The following is a 23,984-nucleotide window of genomic DNA, read 5'->3' on the forward strand; positions in this document are numbered from 1 at the left end:
AACCCTACTTCATAGTGGAGGAGCTTCTTCACAACAGATGGTCTAACTCAAATAATAAATTAGCCAGTTAATGCCAAAATAGATCTTAATACACTGGAACCAAGATTCTCTGAAAGAAAATCACACTATTGTGTTTTTATTGAACAGTTAGTAATGTTCTATATTCTTTTTTTCAGTTTTAATGTCAGTGTGTGTGTGTGTGTGTGTGTGTGTGTGTGTGTGTGTGTGTGTGAAAGGTGTCTGACCCCCTGTAGTGACTTCCTCTAGTGGTGTGGCCTTTTTCCTTTTCCGGCTGAAGTTTTCCTTCACTGATTGGCGTACCAACAGCCAGAAGGTTAGGGTAAACAAAAGCTGAAGAGAAAGAGGTAAAAATAGAGAAAAATGGGAACATGATAAGACATGCGAGAATTCAGTTAACGGTGTTCCTGAAAAACTGAAAGTTTGACTATAATCAGGAAATGGACCCATTCCTTTATTGCTATAATTTAGAAATGTTTGAGTATTTATTCATAACGTAAACCAAGGGTGGGCAATCCTGGTCCTCGAGGGCCACAATCCTGCACGTTTTAGATGTTTCTCTCTTCCAACACATCTGATTCAAATAATCAGCTCATCATCAAGCTCTGCAGAAGCCTGATAACGATCCTGATCATGGTCAAGGACCAGGATTGCCCACCCCTGATGTAAAAGAACCAAAGTCCAAACTGATTTAAATGAACTGTCACACTCTAAAACCTGATGCTGGGCTCTTCGAGAGTGCAGAGGAAAAGAGCACAGAAGTGTTTTCTGCTGCTGTACTTTGAACATAAAGGAAACATTTTTCAAACTGCACTCTGTGATTAATGTATGAAAATGTTGGTTATTATCGGCCGGTGCTTAAGAAAAAAACAGGTGTTTTTGTCTCACTCTAAAGATTTCACAGTGGTGAGTGGAGAGATGACCCTTAGTATATCAGGGTTGTATTATTTAGCTTCATGGGCAAGCCGCTTTACATCCATAATATTTATTAAATATCATGCAGAGTTTCCTAACAAGTCACAAATGTCGTCATCGTCGTCGTCGTCATCATCATCATTGTCATCATCATCATCATCATCATCATCATCATCATCATCATGCCACCTTAGGATCTACAGTTTGTTCTCATCTTACCATAGCTCCCAGTCGCAGACAGGGGTACTGGGCACTGTCCAGTCCCAGCTGTCTGAGGCTCATGGTTCCCACAGTTGTGGGCAGTTCAGGCTGGAGCTCCATGGCCCAGATATACTGCAGACAGCACAGAACCAAGCCATAGAGCAAGATGAATGGAGAGCACAGTGAGGCTGCATGCCGTCTGAAATGAGAAATTACACTTGTTGTACATTTTGCATTTTAGATTTTCGTACTGTTTATTTTTGCTTATTTATCAGTATTTATGGTGGTGGTAACTTTATCTTGTGCTGTAACAACCAAATATTCCCTTGGGGATTAATAAAGTACTTCTATCTATGAGATACAGCGAACTGAATACAGGTGTTTACTTGGACACAACACATTAATGTGGCTTCAGCCGGAATGTAGCTAGTTTTGAAAAGAACACAATTGAAACCACTTGAAAACTTCAAGGTCCACTCCAGAAATATCAACTTTCTGATTATCACAGAGTTTGATTTGACCAGTCTTATGTTTGTTACAACAGAAAACTGAAATGTCAGATTTCTGTTGGGAACTTAGTCCAAGGACAAGGACGGGTATCATTAAGATTTTAGCAGTGCTACTAATCCTATCAACATGATCCCTCCAATGCGTTAACAGAATTAATATTTGTACTTTTTGAAGTGAAAAAACTAAACAAAACAAAAAAAATAACTAATTAGAATTAGTTCATTTTCTCATACAAACTTTTTTTCTGGGTAACTGAAATCTTAAATTAATACACTAATAATTTACAACAAAAGAAACTGCATTAATTTAAACAAAGAACTCATAAACACTAAAGTTTGGATGATGGGAGTGTTGATGAAAATAAAAAATAAGATTAGACTGACTAGCATGTGCAACAACTTTTGGGCGTTTTCAAGCATTTTTAGCCCTCAAAAAAAGCTTCTTATTTATAGTGAATGTGTTGTCATGGCAAATGCAAAACAGAGTTGCTTTTTCTATTATCTCTGTGCCCATAAAACGTAAATTTTCAGCATGTACATTCTTCTTAGCCTATTTTATCATTTATCATTTACTTAGCTTTAACATTATGGTTGTTTCACAGCTTCAGGTGTTAGCAGTACCTGGCACGCAGAATCCAGATAAGACAAGCCCACAGTAGCAGCACAAAAGTCAGCCAGCTGTGGTATGTGATACTCCAAACCTGAACAACAAGAAAACAGAGCATAAAAATAAACGATGGGAGCCAAGCCAGTTTTAGTTTAATAGTGTTTACTAAACAGATGAATTAAGCAAAGTATACTGTAATGGTAACTTTATGGTCACTTGGTCATTTTATAAATGTATAAAATCATGGTTACCATCATGGCTATGAGAGCACAGACATAACTCTGCTGCATGACCATCTTTCCTAGCAGGAAAAATGGACTTTCACTCCTTTGACCACCGGGGGACCCACTAACACCTACAAAAAAAACAAGCTCCATTAGTACTGAAAACATTATATTAGTACTTGAGAACACTTTTCCAGAGGACATTGTGAGCACTGACAAACTGCTGTGGCCACTGCTGCACTGATGACTGAAGAGTGCCCACTGACATGAGAAAAGCTGCACTTGCTAAAGATAAGATAGCTGTGACAGCTCAAAGTTTTTGATTTATGACCCATAACACCTAAACTTTTGTGCGATTTTGACAGTATTCTTTGGATCCTTATCATGCAGAAATATTTCTCTTCTGCCAAGCATGTTGAGGCTGGGAGTCATCTTATCAGCCAGTATTTTGGTCTATCCCAGACATTGGTGCCATCTGTTAATGTCATCTCCCAGAGACCTTTTGCACTCATGCAGCCCCGTATCATCATATATCCAGATAACTTCAAGCATTACTACTATAAGATGCTTAAAGAGCTTCCGCTCCGCTGCAATGTACTCCCCCAAAACATCAGAACTTAAACAAACTATAACGCCCTTCAACAGAACATGAACACCATATAACACAAAAGCAATCGCAAGCAAAAAAAAAAAAACACACATAGCTCTCCTACTCTAAATAAGACACTATAATGCATCCTTATGAGGAGGATAACTGACCTAGAGCTAATGAACAAGCGATTCATATTTTAGATGTTTAGCCATTTCTATTATTTATGTGAAAAAGGGGGAGAGAAAATATAAGATACAACTACACAGTGAAGCAGGCATGGCAATAATAGAGAGAAGAAAAAAACATCCATACTGAGAAAATGTAAGTAAAACCATCCTGCATATGTGGACCCTACCCTTACATCCACTGTATGTTCACACAGTTTGCAAATAGTATTAGTGGGTTGCACTGATCAAAATACTGTGCATACATGCAGCTCTCCCTAAAATTAATAAATTATACGCGGACATTATGAAGATTAAGCATTATGTGGCCCCGTTACCATCACACTGAACATCATCTGACTGTACCTGCATGACCATAAGGATTCAGTATGAGCACTCAGTCCAAGCCAATATCACTATTACTCAGCCTGTGCTGCTAGGAAGTCCACTGCTGTGTCTGGGGAAGTGAAGGTGTGAAACCTGTTGTTTATAGACACCTTGAGAGTGGCTGGCTACATCATGGAGTATGAAATCACCCGCTCTTGAAGTTGTTTCTTTACTGTGTCGAACCTCCTGCGCTGCTGGAGCACCTCTTGTGAGAGATCCTGGAAGAATGAGATTCTGCTGCCCTGCCACTAAACTCTCCTCTTTTCTCGGGCGGCTCGTAGGACAGCTTCCCTGGCGCTGAATCTCAGAAAGCGGGTCAGAATATGTCGGCTACGTCCGTCGCGTCGCCTCGGCTCGACCCTGTGAGCTTGTTCCAGTTTGAATCTCGAATCCACATCAAGGTCCAGTTTTTCGGCGAGTATTTAGAGCATGGAGTCATGCAAGTCCTGTTTTTCGGCGTTTTCGGGTATACCCGCCACACGAACATTATTCTGCCTCCTTGCATCCTCTAAGTACGTAACTTTATCCTGAAGGTTTTTTTAAGTTTGCTGTGGCGGAGTCGATAGTTGCACCTCAGCTATTGCTAGTATCCTCCATGTCTGAAATCCTGGTTTCGGCTTCTGCCAGCCGTGTCCCAAATTTCTCAACAGTGGTTTGTAATATAGCCAGGCCAGTTTTCGCACTACTCACGTCCGCCGCAATCCCCTGAAAGAGGCATTTGATGCTGGCAAATTCAGATTGCGTGTGGTCCGGTGTCAGAGGTCTGCTGCCGCCATGCCCGTTCATCTTGTCCTCTGATTCTTTTCCTTGTGGATGAACGATGTAGATTTTGCTTCAAGTCATGCGACATAGTTGTCTTAAGCACTGTCCGATCCCAACTAAGTGAAGTTTATTCCAGTGTTGAGGCTAAAGTGTAGTGGTACAGTAGTATAGGTGGAAGGGTCTATCGCTTCTCCGGAAGTCCAGCAATGGTTCATCTTATGCCAAAAAATAATCAACGGTTTTCTTCTGGGATGCTGTCCATAGAGTTTGATGCCATGCAATGTTCTTAACACGTGTAGTCACAGAAACTCATCTCCACTGATAATCTGTGTGCCAAGTCTGATGCACTTGCCAGTTTGTTTTTCAGAGCTTGATTGTGCAAGTAGTGGCTTGTTCTGTAACTCCTGTTAGTGACGCAACTGTGTTCTGACTGATTTTCAGTTGGCTAGAAGAGTTGTTTTATCATTTTCCATCTTTATGAAGTCTCACAATCAAATTCTTCAGTACCCCTAGCAATTTTTTTAACGTGGAATCCAAGATGCAGACGTGCAGGTAGACACAGCTCATAGATTCAAAACTAAGAAAGTCCCAGAGTTTACAGGCCATTTTATAACCATGCTCATGTCATTGGGATGGTTACAAATCACAGGTGTACTCAGTTTTTTTTTTGTTGTTGTTGTTGTTTTTTTAAATGATCACAGGTTTTCTAACTTGAAAACAGTGCAGCTTATGTTGCATGACTTTTGACCTTTTGAATTGTATTTTTTCTACAGTCATTCTAAGTTTTGGGGGTTTTTTTGTGAAAGCAAATCCTCTACTTGTCAACTTGCAAATATGAGATGTGATGCAATTTTGAATCATCTCAAAGTCAAACAATTTTGCACAGTGGTTCTGTTTAGGTAGGTATTTGAATTCCATCAATCTGGGCCAAATTTATCTAACTTACTGGAGACTTATTTTTTATTTACAGGGGTCATTTCACTCAGACTACAAGTGTCAACTACAGGCTTTTCTACTCTCTACAAATTCTTGTAACTGTACCACAGTAAACTGTCAGGACTCCTGTCAAAAATGTACTCAAGAATCTAGAAAATTCACATCCACTAACATGAAAATTTGAAAAAATTTGAGGTTCTTGGACACTGTTTTTGCATGGGCTGCTCTTGTGCTGAATTTGCTGGGGCTCCTTATATCCTCACATGATAATATCACAAACTTCAGTAGCAAATAGAACAACCGAGGTCTAAATGTCAGAGATTCAAATAAGACAGGTTCCACTGGTCACCCCCTAAGCCTAAGGAGGCTTGAATCACTGGCACCTAATCTGGAACCGCTGATTCTAATTTTGTGGCTCTGAGGGTATAATAAATGTTCAACGGGACTGACTACTTTAAAATTGTGAATATGATTACAAAATGTAAATTTTGTGTGAGTATACCACCTTTAACTATAGGCACTGTTGCAAATGGAAAATGTTTGCTTGTTCAAATATGTTGAAAAGTCAGCAGTCTCAGTGAGGGGCACACCTACAGCCAGGGCGGCCATCTTCCACCCATCCATGTGCAGAAGTGACACTGAAGACACTGAACCACTTGTTGCTCCAGAAGCACCCTGCATGTCAGCTCTGCCACAACTGGTGTTTGTGTGAATGGGTGAATGAGAAACACACTGTAAAGCGCTTTGTCAAACCTAGCTCAGAATAAAAAGGCGCTATATAAGTACGGACTATTTACATATTTTTACACATAATGATGTCAGAAATGACATCTTCCAGACTGTCAAATGTATTTGAATCACTTAAATCCAGAACAGATTTTCCACTGTAGTTGTATCTGACTACTGTCAATATTTTGTGAAATGACACTTCACAACCTGTTTTAATTACATGAAAGATTAAAGAAAAAACAAAAAAAACATGAGGTACCCAGATCTGGCTCACTGTCAGCAGCCACAGCCTCTCCTCTGCTACTCTCTGTTGACATGGACAGGAGCATGAGCTGAAAGAGAACAGCACACACACACACAAAATACTATGAGACAGATATTGAACTATACTTACTACTGGACATGTGAATACAATTTTATCATATAATGGGCTCTGAGGCCATGTTACCGTGGCAACACACAGGTGAGTGTAGCAGGACTCCAACATTGTTCTGAACTAGAAATTCTCTTCACACGTGTGTGTTAGTTTGGTGCTCAGCACAGCATACATGGTCCACGAGTGGAGAGAATAGTCCAAATAAGTGCAGGTTTACTCATACAAGCACAGTTTGTTTTTTAACACTGGCCATAAATATCTAACAATCACATATCTTTCACCACATCCATAAACCATGCTACAACCTCCACACACTCATAAGAGTCAAACAGCACCCCTTCTTTTTCGTTGCAGGTATTATTTCACTCTGCAGATGATATAATAATACTAATAATACTACTACTACTACTACTACTAATAATAATAATAATAATAATAATAATAATACACTTATTTTGTATAGCGCTTTTCACAATACTCAAAGTTTTGTTTTAGATATAAAACAAAACTACAGTCATGGAAAAAATTATTTGACCACCCTTGTTTTCTCCAATTTCTTGTTCACTTTAATGCCTGGTACCACTAAAGGTACATTTGTTTGGACAAATATAATGATAACAACAAAAATAGCTCATAACAGTTTCATTTAAGAGCTGATATCTAGACATTTTCCATGGTTTTCTTGATAATAACCAAAATCACTTAAGTTCTTACATCAATAGTTATGGCATTGTACTGCCAAAAACAGTGCTTTTAGGCATTCCATGTTTTCTTTTCTGTCTGTTATAGTCACATGATACACACAGGAGTTAGTACTTCATTGCATAACCATTGTTTTTGATGACTGCAGCCACGCGTCTTGGCATGCTCTTCACCAGCTTCTGACATTGTTCTGCTGTCACAACAGTCCATTCCTGTTGCACAAATTCAAACAAATTTGCTTTGTCTTTGGGCTTGTGGTTCTCCATTTTGCTTTTGATGATTTTCCACAGGTTTTCAACTGGATTTCGATCTGGTGATTGAGCAGGCCAAGGCATGGTTTGAATGTTCTGGTTCTCCATCTAGGCTTTAACCTTGCCGTGTGGCAAGGGGCATTGTCTTGTTGGAAAATCCAGTCATTCAAGGCAGGAAAAAGTTTTCTAGCTGATGCAGAAGACTGTTTTCAAGAGTAGCCCTGTACATACCTGGTTCATTCGCCCTTCACACAATTGCATTTGCCCTGTTCCACCCATACTGAAACAAGCCCAGATGGTCACTGATCCACCCCCATGTTTTACTTTAGGGGCAAGACAGTCTGGTTTGTAGGCTTCTCCAGGCTTCCTCCTAACCAGCAAGTTGGCTGGAGTGGGCATCAACTGAAAATTGGATTTATCACTGAAGAGAACCTTAGCCCAGTCATCAACAGTCCAATCCTTGTGATCCCCAGCAAAGAGTAACCAGGCTTTCCTCTGCCTTTGGTTGATGAAGGGCTTCTTCCGTGCCCTGTGTGACTTCAGACCAGCTTCAAGAAGTCGGTTTCGAATTGTCTTTGCTGAACAAGTCACATTTCACGACAGTGCCCACTCATTTTTAAGGTCCTTGGAGGTCTGATGACGATTCCAGACACAGGAACGGATGAGTACACGGTCATCTCGTGGGGTAGAAAGACATTTTCTGCCGCGACCAGCTAGCCATTTGGTAGTACCATGTTGGACTTGTTTTTTCTTGGTGTGATGAACGGCTGTCTTAGAGAGCTTCAGTTTTTTCGCTACCTGTCTCTCACTCGTGCCAATTTGCAGCAGTGCCAAGATGGCTGCCTTTGTGGCTTCACATAATTCTGTTGTTTTAGGCATTATGTGAGAGCTGACAGCTTCTGAGTTGTGCTATACAGCTTGAATGTAAGCAGGAAACCACTCTAGGCCTTTGCATGTGCAGTGTTGCTTATGACATGAAATGGCCTCTTATATACCCTGGGAACACAATTAAGCTTAAGCATGTCAAATAGGACATAAAGTATTATGTAATCAGCTCTATTTTTGTTGTGTTCATTGTATTCTTCAGGTAATATACCTTTTTTTTAGTACCAGGCATTAAAATGAACAAGAAATTGAAGAAAACAAGTAACAACTAACATTTTTTTCCATGACTGTATATACAAACAATATTTTCAGGGTAAGAGCTCAGTCCCACCCCTCTCTCTAACTAGCTGGACACTGAGAATCAAATTGAAGAGTGCTCTCTCTACACTTCCTCTACATATACAAGAATTAGTATTGTTCTACTTATGGAAGAATCTGTGCAATATACATAAAATCTGTGTGTTATCCGTATTTCTTATGTAAGTATTTCTACTCATGGAAAACATCTGTGCAATGCCATTGTTTTTCAATATATAGATAAGTGCAATATTGTTATTTTAACATCCAGAGAAATCTGCAACATATGAACATCCACACAGTGAAGAATCTGTATTTATGTATTATGTATTTTTTGTATATTTTTGTTTTCCACTGATTTGCTACACACTTACACTATCCCCACTGCTGCTGTTTCCCCACAGTGCAGTTAATAAAGGCTTCTCTTTCTGATCTTATCTGAACACATGTCACACTGGGCAGCTACACCGTGTAAAACACAATGTCCCTTTAAACACAGAGGAATCAAGACATCAGGTTTCAACAAAATGAGACATCTTTGCTTGGAAGCTGTTATTTTTGTGACACAGCTGCGTTTTCTGTCCATTGTTTAATTGTTGTTTAGTAAGTGTGTTTCAGTGACTCTTGCACTTCCCTTCGGAACAGAAATGCCTGAAAGTGGGAGTAACAACCCTTTTTCTGGGTGTGGCAGAGAACCTTTTAAAGTGCCTATGTTCATCACTACAGTTTTCCCCAAAATATCAGGGTGCATTTGACATTCTGTTCTCCTCCTCTTCTACTATTTGTTAATGTTTTCAAGATCCCCAAGACTGGTCTAAATGTGTTTCTGGGACAATAAGTCCTTTGATATTTACACAATCAGTTAAGCAAGATATTTTATAAACTTCATTTCTTCAACCCCTAACAATAATATAAAGAATTCTTATGCCTCTTTTCAGTAGGTTCAGTCGCATGCTTTTTCCCAGTTCATGTCAGGGTTAGGGTCAGTGCTGCAGCCAGTCTCACATCGCTGACTTGGGCCTCTCTCTGCTCCTTAGTCTCACAGTTCAGCAGTCACAGCTGATGACTGCATAGTCTGCCCTCGCCTTCTTCATTGCAGGGTAAAGCTCAGCTTTTCTCTTCCTCACTTGTTGACTAGTTGTCAACAACTGAAAGCAAACCAGTTGTTTGTCCTCAAAATGCAACAGTCTGTTAACCACTGATCTCAAACTTTCCCTGTAACCTCTGAACCTTCCATTCCTCTGAGCACTCTCAACTTCCAGGTGTTTTTATGCTATTTTTATGCAATAATCATATGCAAATTTTGTCATAACAAAAATTCCCGCCGCTGTGACAGAACTTAAGCTCCTGTATGGTAGCCTGCAGATCCAGCACTGTGTGCCAACGTTGGGAGTCCGCTGACCAGCCGTTGAGTCTGTGCTCTCAATTATTATTTAATGTTTGTTTATTTGTATGTTTATGATGGGCAAACCTCATGTTACATTATTTGTTTTCTTATTTGTTGAGATCGATTGTTTGCTAATTGACTACCGAGCTTGTTTTATGATGTGGGCGTGTTTTCAATAAATAACCTGGCACCACAGCTGACACCGGTTGCGAGTGGATGGCATAGACAAGCACAGCAGCGCGTCTCCTTTGTTTCCTCCTCGTATTCGGTGCTTATAACTTTTCTTTTGGGCTCACAGTGCAGTGCCGCTGTGAAAGAAAAACTCTGTCAACACCAGCCTCCAACAGTGCACTTCTGGGAGCTCCACGGCAGAACTCATCGCCAGGCAACTTCACCATGCTTTGGGAGGAGACAGCCTGGATCCGTTGTGGAGAAAGTGCAGATTCATCAAACAACTGTTCTAGCAAACGGAGACTCTGTTTCACCAGCGGTGCACAATTAGGGAAAGCCAACTTACTATCTGCTCCTGATCAGGTTGATGTTGTAACTATTTAACAGCTCACAAGCATATCAATCATAAATCTAATTATTAATCACTACCGTTGGATCATTTATTAACCATCCTGTTCTCGCCATAATCCTCATTATTTGACTGGGTAATCTGATAACACGTCCACTACACATACTCTGATTTCATTGTTTATAGTTCATGTGTATCATAATAGTAGAATAGTTAATAAACCTTTCTTATTTAGACCAATTCATGGTTTTGTGTCTTTCTTTGTGTGGGAACTGAGGTCAATTTAATCAGCGCTTACAGCTTTCAGATAACAGACTGATGAACGTGATTTCAAATCAAGTCTCTTCGAGATTTTATTTAAAATAATTCCTCAGTAAACTGAGGTGGTGCCCCTAAATCAAGGAGTGCAACATAACTACAAAGCATAGTTCCAACATATGCTACACAGCAGACAGCATTAGTTTGTCCACTATACTTTGCTACATTTATTTAACCCTCTACCTTTACAAGATTTCCAAGTCTCCTGCGGAGAGGCATCCCCAAATCATGATACTGCCACCACCATGCAACGATGTGCAGTGAGCTCTAGTCAAGATTTCATGACTTTTTTTCCAAAACTGGCTTTTTCGTTCCACTCTTAACATAAAGCTTTTGCTTTAACAACAGTTACAGTTACTGTTTGCACAGTCTCTCCCATCTCAGCTGCTGAAGTGTGTAACGCTGTAGAGGAGTCATAGGGTTCTTGGTGGCCTCCCTCACTACTCTCTTTCTTGCATAGTCGCTCAATTTCCTCAACATTTTACACATTTTACTATCATAAATCTAATCTTTGTCCCTGACTCACACACAGTGTTAACAAACACCACTTGTACTTTTCCTTTTTTGTCCTATTTCAGTTTGCAGTGTGTTATTTTCTGGTCGTAAATTGACCCACCCTCTTCAGTTCATTGTCTTTGAGTTACATCTGACAAAAACCTTATCAAAATCAAAGGGCCTTTTGTGAGATTGCGTGTGGTGGGACTGACTTCTCATTCTGGAAAAAAATGTTTGTTTGCATTCCTGTTTTATACCCAGTGGTGACTGGTTATTGTGGGGCATCGAGGTGTCAACCTCATTCAATTGTCTAAAGAAGAAAGGCTACTTTAAAACATTATCCAAAAATCCACAATGAAATAAATTAGTTTAGCTTGATTGTTCCCCTGGTACCCATCAAAATGTATTTAAAATACAGTAAGATTGGGTTTATTTCTGTGTGTATACATGTACTTTCTGTTGCCAGCCAAATTAGTGTGTAGAAGTCTTTCTATATTTTGAAAAGTGACAGACAGTTAATGACAGTTCATATGTGTCCTACCTTCCCCATGCTATTTCCCTTCCTACTTTTGGCTGCAGTATGCAAGCAAATGTTGCTGTCACTTGAATTGTCCCTGTCATGGACACTCAGACCCAGCAGCATACTGGCCCCTTTTTGAGCCACATTTTGTGTTGTATCCTATGCTGCCAAGTGTACACACAGGAATAGTTCGCAATGTTCTATGCAAAGATCATTCAGTTAGGGAGCAAATCAGCTGCTGCAGAAAAATACTATTTAGACAGGCATTGCTGCCTTGAAATATGAAGACTGAATGGCACCAAGAATATGGGGGGAAGTGTTGAGCACTGGGCCATAAAAGTCTGTATAGACTGCACCCTAATGAACAGCTGAAACAAAGTTATGAGTGTCTACCTGTGTGTCTTCTTCATAGCTGTCCTTCTGTTGATTCCAGGACCTTAACTCCACCACCTCTTTTTGTAATTCTTCCCCTTTCTCCTGCTGCTTCTCCTCCTCAGCCTGCTGGGAAAACATAACACTTGTTTAAAAAAAACATGTCAAAACTAATCGCTTTTTAAAAGAAATGCTACAATCATTAAGAAAAGTTTTATTTCTTTGCAGTCATATTTTTTAATGTTACTACCACAACTATTAAATACACCTGGCCTTTGTTCCTGCTTAAACTGCCTCACTCCGCGACTGACCAGTTGTGATTTGCTGTACATTACATTTGTACAGTAATTTATTATTTTACAACACTTGATCAGGGGTAGTTCCTGCACTAATCTCTATCGCTGTGAGCCAAAATAATAAAAGCTAATGAACACAAACTGTTTTCTGTTTGTTTCACAATGCAACAAAGTATCTTTTGTACATTTATCCTTTTTTACTTCAGTGTTAGAGCTGCTACAAAATATGAGTTATGTTACAGAGAGCCTTTTTAAGTAACTAAACAAAGCCAAATTTTCGTCTTAACATTGGAATTGGTGGACTTCTTTAATGAAATTATTGAAAATTAACTTAAATTGGATCTAGCTATTAAACATGATTAACTCCAGCTGGTCATTTCTTGCTGAACACACAGAGCTCCATTTTGATGTGTGCGCAGTTGTTGCACCGGCCTGCTGCCACTGTCCCAGGTTGCACTGCAGAAGTTTCGTCGACTGCACTGGTTCATATATTGATCAATTATCATGAGAGAGTGTGGCCAAAATAGCAGCACAGTGTGTGAGCACTACAAAATAAAAAATAAGATAAAAGAAGTGGTCCATACCTGGTTCGGTCCATGACATCCTGTTTTGAGAACAGTCACTATGGTAATGTAGAGGAAGAACAGTATTCCTGGGTTGACGTAAACTGGCCAATCATGATTGGCATTAAGGTTGAGCTCGTAGGGTAAGGAGCAGTTTCCTGATATGATGATGTCCTTCAGACCGAAGAGTCTTGACCAAAACAGAAACAAGGAAAAATGAAACCAGAGGCAGTTCAAAAATGGTCAGTGGAACAGTGGTTTATTAGTATTGTTATATGTGTTAATACAGTGAACAAAAATATCAATTCAGCTCATTTTAGCTTCAGACACAAAGACAGACACATTGACTGCCACTTTGGAAGATAGTGGCATTAAATGCTACTAATGTATATCTATTGTTGCACCAAACTTCCACACCATGAAGTCCATAATGCAATTAGGAATGTGATGTAATTGAAAATAAGAATATAATTATCAGCACCTTTAACCAAGTTCAATATCTAGACACTGATGAAAAATCAAAATCTAATTAGTGCAGCATGTCATCCATCCAGGCTACAGACTAGTTGTCAAAAGAGTTGGGGCTAATTGATGCCTGGAAATTATTATGTGACAAGTGACAAGGAATGCATAGCCATTATTATGCTAATCTCAGCAGTGTTGCTAATTCACAGTTGTCGAGCAAACCCTAAGTCTAACCCTACAAAACATGACACTAATACTGCATCCTCTAGCACACACTTTGGCATGATAGCGAGTTATATTGTTAAATTATGGTGCTTGAGGGGATTTGAAAAACTCCCAGGAGCCAGCTCTATGCAGTTGAAACCACAGTGATTTGGTTTTACAGACAGCACAATGATCAATTAAGTGTCTAGACCTATTACTTATGGCCCTGCGATGGACTGGCGACCTGTCCAGGGAGTCCCCTGCCTTCGCCCTAAGTCGGCTGGGATAGGCTCCAGCCCCCCCGCGACCCTAGTGAGGATTAAGCGGTGTATAGATAATGGATGGAAATGGACCTATTACTTATTACCCTATTACATGATGATTGTTCCCATTCCTGTGAGTCACACGAAGATGAACTATCCTAAGTACAGAAATAGAAACAGATGCACTCAGTGTGATGACACCAGTATCGTCCTAAGGTAAATGAGTTGGCTTATTGAAAGCAGCTGGTGAAGTGATACTGCAACAAGAACCTATCAAGAGCCCGGTGACATAATGATAGATGAGTGAGAAACTGAGAGGGAGAGATCATAAGTGGCAGTGGAATGTTGCGCTGCTCCTTTAGATACTAGCTGCGAACCAGTCATTCCACATAGACCAGTCCAGAAATTACATTCTTCACAGTCTTATGCTATTACGCATGCTGTTAAATTCTTGTTATTTTTTCTCTTTGTCTCTGTGCTTACAAGCTCTTTACACTTTTTTCTTTCCACAGAGATGCCAAACAGTCCAGGATGGTTAGTGCTGGTATGGCATGACCATATTTAATAAAACAAAACACCATCTGCTGATCTTCACATTACGAACCCACCAGTGACTCTGAACATGGTGTTTTTAAACACAAGATCCCTTTGAAACAAATCATTTCTCATTAACAATCTGATTTTAGATCATCACATTGACTGTACGTTTTGAACTGAAACATGGTTGGACGTGGATGGACCGTGGACAATCATGGAGGTACAGCAACCATCCTCTCAGCATCACTGGGATTTAAAGAAATTACTTTTAATGACTAAGCATCTTTTGTTTTACTGTTTCACTTTTAGTAGTCCCCCTATTTTATATATGACAGTGTACAGACCCATAAAAAGTGCCCTGTTTTTATTTCTGATTTTGCAGAGCTGATCTCCATCATCCACAACAGCTACAACCAAACTATCATTTTAGGTAATTTTAATCTGCATATTGGTAGTTAATCAGACTGTTGAGCTTTAGGATTTTAAAATTTGCTCAACTATAGGAATTTTTATCAACATGTAACCCAGCCTACGCATGACAGAGGCCACATTTTAGACCTGGTACCTCCCTAAGGTATTTACCACAGTGATGGATATAGGTCTGTCCCATCATTCATGTGTCTTTTTTTTTTTTTTACTGTTAATGGTTTTATTAAGCAAAATATCCCAGAGAGAACTGTCAGGAAACACTATATTACTACTGAAGTGGGCGCAAATTTGATCAGTATTTTACAGAACACTCCAGAACTGAAAAGAATTATTACAACTCCCATAACTCCATGGAGAAGTGAAGCAGAAACTAAAACATTAAAAAGGAACTGTAGAACAGCTTAAGAAGATGGAGAAAAAACAACCTAACTGTTAATTATCACATTTTCCGTGAATAGCGTGCAGCGTGGGTTCTCTCCGGGTTTCCCGGCTTCCTCTCACACAGTCCAAAGACATGTTGAGGCTAATTGGTGATTCTAAATTGTCCGTAGGTGTGAATGTGAGTGTGCTTGGTTGTCTGTCTCTAAGTGTAGCCCTGCGATAGACTGGCGACCTGTCCAGGGTGTCCCCTGCCTTCCCCCTAAGATAGGCTCCAGCCCCCTCGCGACCCTAGTGGGGATTAAGTGGTGTATAGATAATGGATGGACGGATGGATGGATGGATGGATGGATGGAAACACAGTTTGCATATCAGGAAACACTGGAGTAATTTGCCCTGGTTGAAGCTCAGATGCTCCACAAAGCTATATTACAATTAAAATCAGCAACCTGCCCTTTAAATCCCAAACCCACATCATTTAAAAAAAAAATTATTTTACAGCTTTTTTATTGACGATCTTCTTAATATCATACATTATTCTCTCCAGATGGGTGGACTTCTTCTGCTTTTAAGACCTCGATAGTTAAACCCCTTCTGAAGAGAAATCATTTAGATCCATCCAGACTCATTAACTACAGGCCAGTGTCCAATCTCACATTTGTAAAATTCTAAATAAACTTGTTTTTCCTTAGTTAAATTACTTTCTTAACCACAGTTCACTATCAAACAGGTTTTCAGACCAATCACAGTACAGAGACGGCACTAGTCCAGATTTTAAATGAGCTGAAGTCCAATATGGATGTAAACAAACTACCTCTTTTGGTGCTGCTGGACGTTAATTTTGCCATTGACACTGTAGATCATTCCGTTCTTTTAGACTTAACAGTCTGATTGGTCTCTCTTGTTCTGTTTTTAACTGGTTTAAATTCTATCTCACTGATAGAGAGTTTTTAGTAAACACAGAATATTCCTCATCCAGAAGCTATAAAATGAATTATGGTGTTTCTCAGTGTTCAATTGGAGGTCCAACACTTTTTAATCTATACATGTTACCACTTGGAAACGTCATCAGGAGACACGGCATCAGTTTCCATAGGTATGCTGACATCACTGTCTCCTGATGACTCCAGGCCAGTAGATGCCTTCTATAGTTGTATTTTAGATATTAAATCATGAATGCCAAACATTTTTTACAGCTCAACCAGGACTAAACTGAAGTGCTGTTCACTGGAACTGAAGTTCAGATAGACAAGCTTAGTTCCCCACGACAAGCTCTGGCATTAAAACCATGAGAAATTAGGGAAAGGGGCTGTTTGTACTGTTGTATTGCATTTTTATTTGTTATCTTGCTCATCCTAAAGGCAACGCCCCTGCAAGGCCCAGGAAAGTTGGTTAAGGTCCCTTGGACCTTAAACTTCCCAAATGTATTGGCAACTGTCACAAGAACATCAGGCTGTTTGGAGATGCTCTTGTAGGCTTTACCATGACCGTACATGGTTATTTTCTTCCTCATCTCCTCAGCTGTCTTTTTTTTTTTCAATTGAATCATTGTGGTCCCAACAACACAATGAAGACTTTTCCATTGTTTTTATATAAACCAAATAATGGTTTATAAGCTTCAAGACATTTGTGATACTAAATGAATACAGTAAACTTATTATGCCAATATTAAGAAAGCATCTGTAGTTATCCAAAGTCTGCCTTCATTAAGTTGGAAAAATGATTCAGTTATAAACATCTTGTATGTACTGTAGCTATAGTGCTCTCCAAACACAACATCCCCTGTGCACAGCAACACTATGAGACAAAAACTGTCTCACCCTAGGGATATAAGACCTACACACAAGCTCAACAGTCTGGTATATGCAGTTCAATACAGTAAGCAGTGAGGAGACCTATACATAGGGGAGACTAAACAACTGCTTCACTTCACAAGTGTCTGGCACAACGCAGGAGAGCAGCAGGTCACCTACATGAGAAGGATGAGGATGGTGGTACTGACATTCTGAACAGAGAAGACAGGTGGTTCCATAGAGAAGAACTCTATGTTGAGCTGAAACAGCCATTTCTGAACAAAGTGGGTGGTCTAAAGCATCAATTAATGGGTGCATACAAGCCCTGTTTCATTAACTCCTTCAGTCCACCATTACCTGACAATCTCCCAACCAAGCACACCTAAAGGCATGTGTCTTGGGTGATTAATGGGCCATTAGTCATGTGTTTTGAGGTGAAAATAAATTCTTAGAACAGGTGAAAATGTAAAGTTTTTTTTGTTTGTTTTTTTAGTTTAATAACTAATGAGTGACATGGTAATTTAGTGTCCAGGCAGCTGAACAACTGATGAAATCGTTTGACCATGCACGGTGCGCGACAGTCTTACCTGGCCCACAAACTGTGTGGGGGGAACAAGGCCTGGGCCAACAGACTTTGGTACAAGTACAGACAAATCATGTGACCGGCAGTGAAGAAGCCCACCATCACACACAGTGCATTGAAACCCAGGTGGCTGATGGGAAGATGGCATGCCCACCAAGTGCACATGCCAATGAAAAGCAGGAAGTAGATAGCTGAGAAGGCAGAAGGCTGTGTGATACCTGGAGAAAAAACATCAGAGACAAATATTAAATATACACAGAAATTCATAAAGAAAGTTGTACCTAAATGCCTACTGTCAAACTCGTCTAAGAGTGGTTGATTGTAATGGACGGAAAGAGAGAACACTTCATTCTCACTGCAGTATTAAAAGCCATTTGATTGTGTTGCACATTTAAAGGAATAGTACAACATTTTGGGAAAAAAATATTTATGCTTTTCCATGCTGAAACGCAAAAAGATATCAAATTCAACATCTTTGTGCATCTGATAGAGCCACATTATGTGTTTAGGACCTTGTTAACCTAGCTTAGATCAAAAACTATGAGCATGGGGAAAATGAGAAGTAGTACATACTGTACATACACTTGTGTATACTGTGGCAGTGTTGAGTTTCAAATGACTGCCATAATATACATGGTCTTTCATTTTACAAGTGAATGTAAACTTTTGTTCACGACTGTACATCCTCGTACATGCTGTAGCTTGTATGAAGTGTTGATTTTCACTAAGAACAGCTTGCTATAAAGTATACAACCAATATTTCTGATTAATTCAAGAACAAGTGAGTTTTCTAAATTGATGGATACAATTATTTAAGACATGTCCTGTGGGCTGATGAAACTAAAACTGAACTGTTTGGTCATAAAATGACCATCGTTACATTTGGAGGAAAAAGGGGGACGCTTGTAAGCATGAGAACACCATCCCAACTGTGAAGTACGGGGGTGGCAGCATCATGTTGTGGAGGTGTTTTGCTGCAGGAGGGACTGGTGCACTTCACAAAACAGATGGTATCATGAGGAAAAACATAAACGTCTAACTTTGAAGAAAGTAATAAGAAATTCTTCAAAAAAAAATCTCTCTCACATTATTCTGGCATTTAGCAAATAGAAACAAAATTTGGTAGTCCTAACTGACCTAAAACAGGAAAAGTTTAGGTTTAATGTCAGACAGTGCGGAAAAAGGTTTTATGTCTTTTTATATGGTGTATATACAGATAAAGACAAAATGATTAGCCCCCTATGAAATTTTTGGGTTTTTTCCCCAAAAACTGTATATATATATATATATATATATAGAGAGAGAGAGAGAGAGAGAGAGAGAGAGAGAGAGAGAGAGATAGATAGAGCTATAGATAGACCATCCAGCATCATGAAGTGCTTTAATTCGTACTCATCTCTTCACGTTTTACCATTTTGAACAGGAATGAGGAATTTCAAACTGAATTTACCGTTTTATACCCAAATCTGATCCGGCTCACTGGGCTTCTCTGAGAAGTCAGAAATTCATCAAGCAGAACATTTAGCCACTGAAATTAAGTTTTCTGTTCAGGAATGCAAGTAAGTAACTATAATTTGACATCTTAATCAACAAATAATAATGTGCTTTACCGTTTTTTTGTAAAACAGTAAATTTGAAAATTCGTGGATAACAACAATAATTATATTTCAGCATTACAAATATCATTTGGGTTAAAGAGCTTATACATACTGTGTACTAACCATTACAAAAACAGAAATGACTTTAGTAATTACCAATGCTGTTAATTACGGCAGCGGTGGCATTAACCTGACATTGGGTGGTGGTCTAATACATATGCTGAGCACTGTATGTCAGAATGTAAATAAACTGACAAACAAAATCTGGGTAAATATATAAAATATAGCACTTAGGTTCACACGTTTTTTAGCTTGCTGTAAAATGGTGTGGAAACCTGAGAAGGTAATTGTTGTTATACAGTTCTTACCAGCCAAACCCAGTAGGCACATGGCTAAGATCCTCCCCAGGTCCCGTAGAAGTTTCCAGGCTGTGGCCTTCAGATGCTCAGCCAGCTGCTTGGCTCTGGTTGCTGTAGAAACCTCCTCCTCGGGGTCATCCGGTAATGACCGTTCATCTTCATCACCTGATGCCGCCTCCTCCTCCTCCTCCTCCTCCTCCTCCTCCTCCTCCTCATTGTCTGTTATTTTGTCTGTCAGATCATCGTCAAGCTAAGGTGGGAAAGAAATGAGAAGACAATTACAGTTACTAAATTTCAGTAGTGTAGGTTTTCTTCAGGTACAGACAGTGCAGGTGCAGTGACCATACAAGAATGTATTTAAACGTACTCATGAAACATCTCAAGGCTACTAATAACTCATGACCGGAGGAACTAAGAGAAACTTAAGACTGTATGATCCTATGAATGAAAAACACAGTGGGTATGGAATTCAATAGCATTAACTGAAATTAAGTATGAATTCGTTATACTTTGTGTGATCTGTTTACAATAAAGGTTTACTTGGTTTGCCTGTAGATGAATTAATTACCAGCTCTGTGTCTGCTACCCGTTACTAAGCACTGCCAGTGACAGAACCAGGTGGTATGAGGTGACAGGTTTCACACATACTTGTATCCTGGTGTGGGTGAAACATTTGAGTTCACTATAAAACTGAGTGGTTGTATAAGTCAAAAGGAATCCTTGGATTTGGTAGGTTTTCATATATATTCATAGAGATATATTTTCAGTTCAAAATTAGTCAGGTTAATCTCCATGACTGAAAGTACTGCAGGGTTTTAGCATTAATATTAATTTTAGCATTAATATTTATATTTGTTAGGCTGTTTTTCTTGGGGGGGGGTATTAATATATGCTGTAATTACCAGAGACAAGGTGGATATCTCTGGATTCCAGCAAATGCGAGTATTTGTGCCTCTCGGACCTGAGTCACCACCAAACACAAATGTGAGGCAATCTGAAATAAATGGTTAAACCTGAAGTAGTGTCCTGTCTGAAATGCAGTCAATGGGAGAGGACAGCAGCCTAGTAGTGTCATGGTACACTGAACACTGACAGATTGTACCATGTTTCTTTGCTACCTGTTCTCACTTTTGAAAGACGACTTTGGATGCAGTGCCCAGGTTCCCACATGTAAGTACAACAAAGGTCAGGCTTAGGATAAAAATAGAAACCCCTCCTCCTAATTACCAACAACTGCAGATACACATACACACAGAGTAATCTAATAGCCTCGTGAAGACTCATGAAGTAGCACAAGCAAAACACTTATGACATAAAATGATAAGCTGTAACAGGTGGCAAAGATGTAATGTTTCTGTTTACTAAGACAGAAATACCATACCAACTCATCTTTCAACAAAATTGGTCCTCACTGCAGTGTGTGAAAGTATGATCCCTTTTAAACACAATGACCTGTAAAATACTACAAGAACAACAGCTGGACAACATAGTCAAGCATTTAGTTGCTAGAGATCCAGACATTTTTCTGCTGCTGCAAGAAAAAGATTTGCATTGGGGAAATAATGTTGCTGTACTGGTTAGTTAAATACCTAATTTCTTAGTAACACTTTACAATAAAAGGGTTTCAAATGTTAATATATTAAGACTGTGTCTTTAATCTTGCCAAAAAAAAAAAAAAAAAAAAAAAAAAAAAAAAAAAAATGTTTTGAATACTAGATTCTTGTCAGAAATCACCTTCTGCATGGTAACAGCTTTACATGGTATGGTCTCAACCAGCTTCATGATGTTGTCACCTCCTTTTCCAACAGTTTGGATGGTGTTCCATACTAGTTATATGCTGCCCTGATTTTTGAATAAATGGCCAACAGTGTCACCAGTGAAGCTCCCAAGAACATTACACCTCCTCCTCCATGCTGCACAGTGGGAAAAACAGATGCAGAAACCATCTGTTCACCTTTATCTGCTTCTTAAATGGAACCAAAAGTCTCAAATGTGGATTCATCAGACTGAAGTCCAGATTTCTACTGGTCTAATGATCATTTATTTTGCTTCTTGGCTGAAACACTTCTTCTAAGTGGTCTCCCCCACTTCTGGTTTCTTTGCATTTGAAATTGAAGGTCTGATTCATGTAGTCTCCTTCAAACAGTTGTTAAGATGTGTCACCTCCTTGAACTCTGCGAAGTACTGATGTGGAATTTAATCTCAAGTGCTGTTAATTGTTGATTTCTGAGGCTGGTAACTGTAGTAACCCTAACACTATGAATTCTGCAGCAGAAGAAATTGTTGTCTTCCATTCCTGAGGAAGACTAATTCTAAATTTATTACAGCATTTGATGGTTTTTGTGATTGCAAAGCAGGCCACATGGAGAGCATTGTTTAGGTGGAGGTGGTGGGAGACACAGCATCATGGAAGTTTTTATATCATAAAGCCCCTCTAAATGAGTTTCACACCTCCACTGTGTCATTTCTTGGGTACACCATCTCCCAAGGAGAAGTCCAGATGAGAACCGTAAAAACTCCCCACTCTCCAGGACGAGCCACAACCAGAGAGCTGCAAGTACCTGAAGAAATTCCTTGGGTTTGCTAACTTTAACAATCAATTCATCCACGTCTACAGTAAAGTTGCTGCCCCTATGAATGGCCTAACCTCCACCCCCAAATCCTTCTTGTGGTACCCCACACTCCAATTCACTGTGGAAGTGGATGCCTCGGACACTGGAGTGGGGGTCGTGCTTTCCCAAGACTGTCCTACAGACAGTAAACTTCACTCTTGTGTATTCTTTTCCAGGCTACTACCACCAGCAAAAAGAAATTATGACACTGGCAACCATGAAATGGTCCCTCGAACTCCTTGTTTATTCCTGATGCTGTTCAGTCCCAGGTCCTCCAGTGGGCTCACTCATCCCATGTGACCTGCCATCCTGGAGTTTCTTGCACTTTGAAAGTGCTCCAACAACGGTTTTGGTGGACCACTAAGGAGAGGGACACCCAAGAGTTCACCATCACCTGCTTCGTCTGTGCAGAAAAAGTCTAATTAGCTCACGTCCAATCTTCTCCAACCTCTACCAATTCCCAGATGACCATGGTCTCATATAGCTCTGGATTTTTTCACCGGGATGCCCCCCTCTAACAGGAATACAGTTATCTTGAACATAGTTGACCATAGCAACCATTTCATCACTCTCCCTAAGTTACCCTCTGCCCAGGAAATCTCAGATATTATGATTTCACAAGTTTTCAGAATCCACAGCATCTCCTTAGATATCGTCTCCGATCGTGGTCCACAATTCACATCTTCAGTCTGGAATTCTTTCCCCACATCAATTAGGGCCTCGGTCAGCCTGTCATCAGGTTTCCACCCACGGTCCAATGGCCAGACGGGGTGAGTGAACCAGGAATTGGAGACTTTTCTACATTGTGTCGCCTCCGAGAACTCCTCCTCATGGAACTTCTCCCTCCTAGTCCTATGTTATTCGGTTCTGGTTCGTTCACTGCCTAGACAAACATTTAGATTACTATTTTATGTTTATCCAAACACTAAGCCATGGGTTTCTAAGAAACTTAAAGACCTACTGTATAGAAAGAAAAAGGCTTTCAGGCAAGGAAATAGACTAAATCTGTATAATCTACAGAAGGAAGTAAAACACGAGATCAAGACCTGCAAAAGACAATACAAAGACAAAATTGAGTTTCAGCTCAAAATTAATAATCTTGGTTCAGTCTGGGACAGCATGAAGCTTATCACTGGGACTGCTAAATGTATAAAGAGGAAAGTTCCGCTCAATGGTTATAATCCTGATTTAGAGCGAGCTCAGTGTTAACAGCTTTTACGTCAGGTTTGACTCCCATGATTTTAGGGCTACTCATGCTGAGACTAAAAAATTTCTTATGTCAGCCTCTCCACAGAACCCCTTTTTCGATGAGGGTGATTTAATAAGGTGCTTCAAACCAAAGAAAAGTCCTTGCCCTGATTACATCGGTGGCCGTTTACTGAAAACATGTGCTGACCAGCTTCGCTCCATTTTTAATTATATTTTTAGCATGTCTCTTGTCCAGCAGAGAGCCAGTCTTATGGAAGAAGTCCATAGTGGTTGCTAAAACAAGCTGCCCCTCCACTATGAATGACTTTCGGCCAGTGGCCTTAACCTCTATGGTTATGAAGCAACTAGAAAAACTTGTCAAAGAAGAGTTACTCTCTAAAACTTAGTGCCTGCTTGACCCTCTTCAGTTTGCATACAGAGCTAAGAGGGGTGTCCAGGACACAACTGCTCCCTTACTTAACCTTATATACAAGCACTTGGAAGGTAGTAGGAATCATGCCAGGCTGCTTTTTGTTGACTTCTGATGAA

The 23,984-nt window shown here is 39.8% G+C and overlaps 1 protein-coding gene across 5 annotated transcripts in view; it reads right to left on the reverse strand.

Annotated features, from left to right (window-relative positions):
* piezo1 (piezo type mechanosensitive ion channel component 1 (Er blood group)) overlaps window positions 1-23,984 on the reverse strand; it is a 105,275-nt gene that overhangs the window by 60,689 nt on the left and 20,602 nt on the right. For 3 of the 5 annotated variants that reach the window (XM_008281502.1, XM_008281501.1, XM_008281499.1), the window contains exons 5-13: window positions 19,645-19,885; window positions 17,683-17,896; window positions 13,048-13,216; window positions 12,189-12,296; window positions 6,304-6,376; window positions 2,502-2,605; window positions 2,265-2,344; window positions 1,153-1,333; window positions 246-351 (exon numbers count right to left, since the gene is read on the reverse strand). In XM_008281502.1, the coding sequence (XP_008279724.1) occupies window positions 246-351; window positions 1,153-1,333; window positions 2,265-2,344; window positions 2,502-2,605; window positions 6,304-6,376; window positions 12,189-12,296; window positions 13,048-13,216; window positions 17,683-17,896; window positions 19,645-19,885 (1,276 nt within the window). The remainder of the gene's footprint in view (window positions 1-245; window positions 352-1,152; window positions 1,334-2,264; window positions 2,345-2,501; window positions 2,606-6,303; window positions 6,377-12,188; window positions 12,297-13,047; window positions 13,217-17,682; window positions 17,897-19,644; window positions 19,886-23,984) is intronic. The other 2 variants (XM_008281503.1, XM_008281500.1) reach the window with 1 other exon arrangement.

This window comes from Stegastes partitus, unplaced genomic scaffold, assembly GCF_000690725.1.
Source record: "Stegastes partitus isolate 25-593 unplaced genomic scaffold, Stegastes_partitus-1.0.2 Scaffold235, whole genome shotgun sequence".
Lineage (NCBI taxonomy): Eukaryota > Metazoa > Chordata > Actinopteri > Pomacentridae > Stegastes > Stegastes partitus.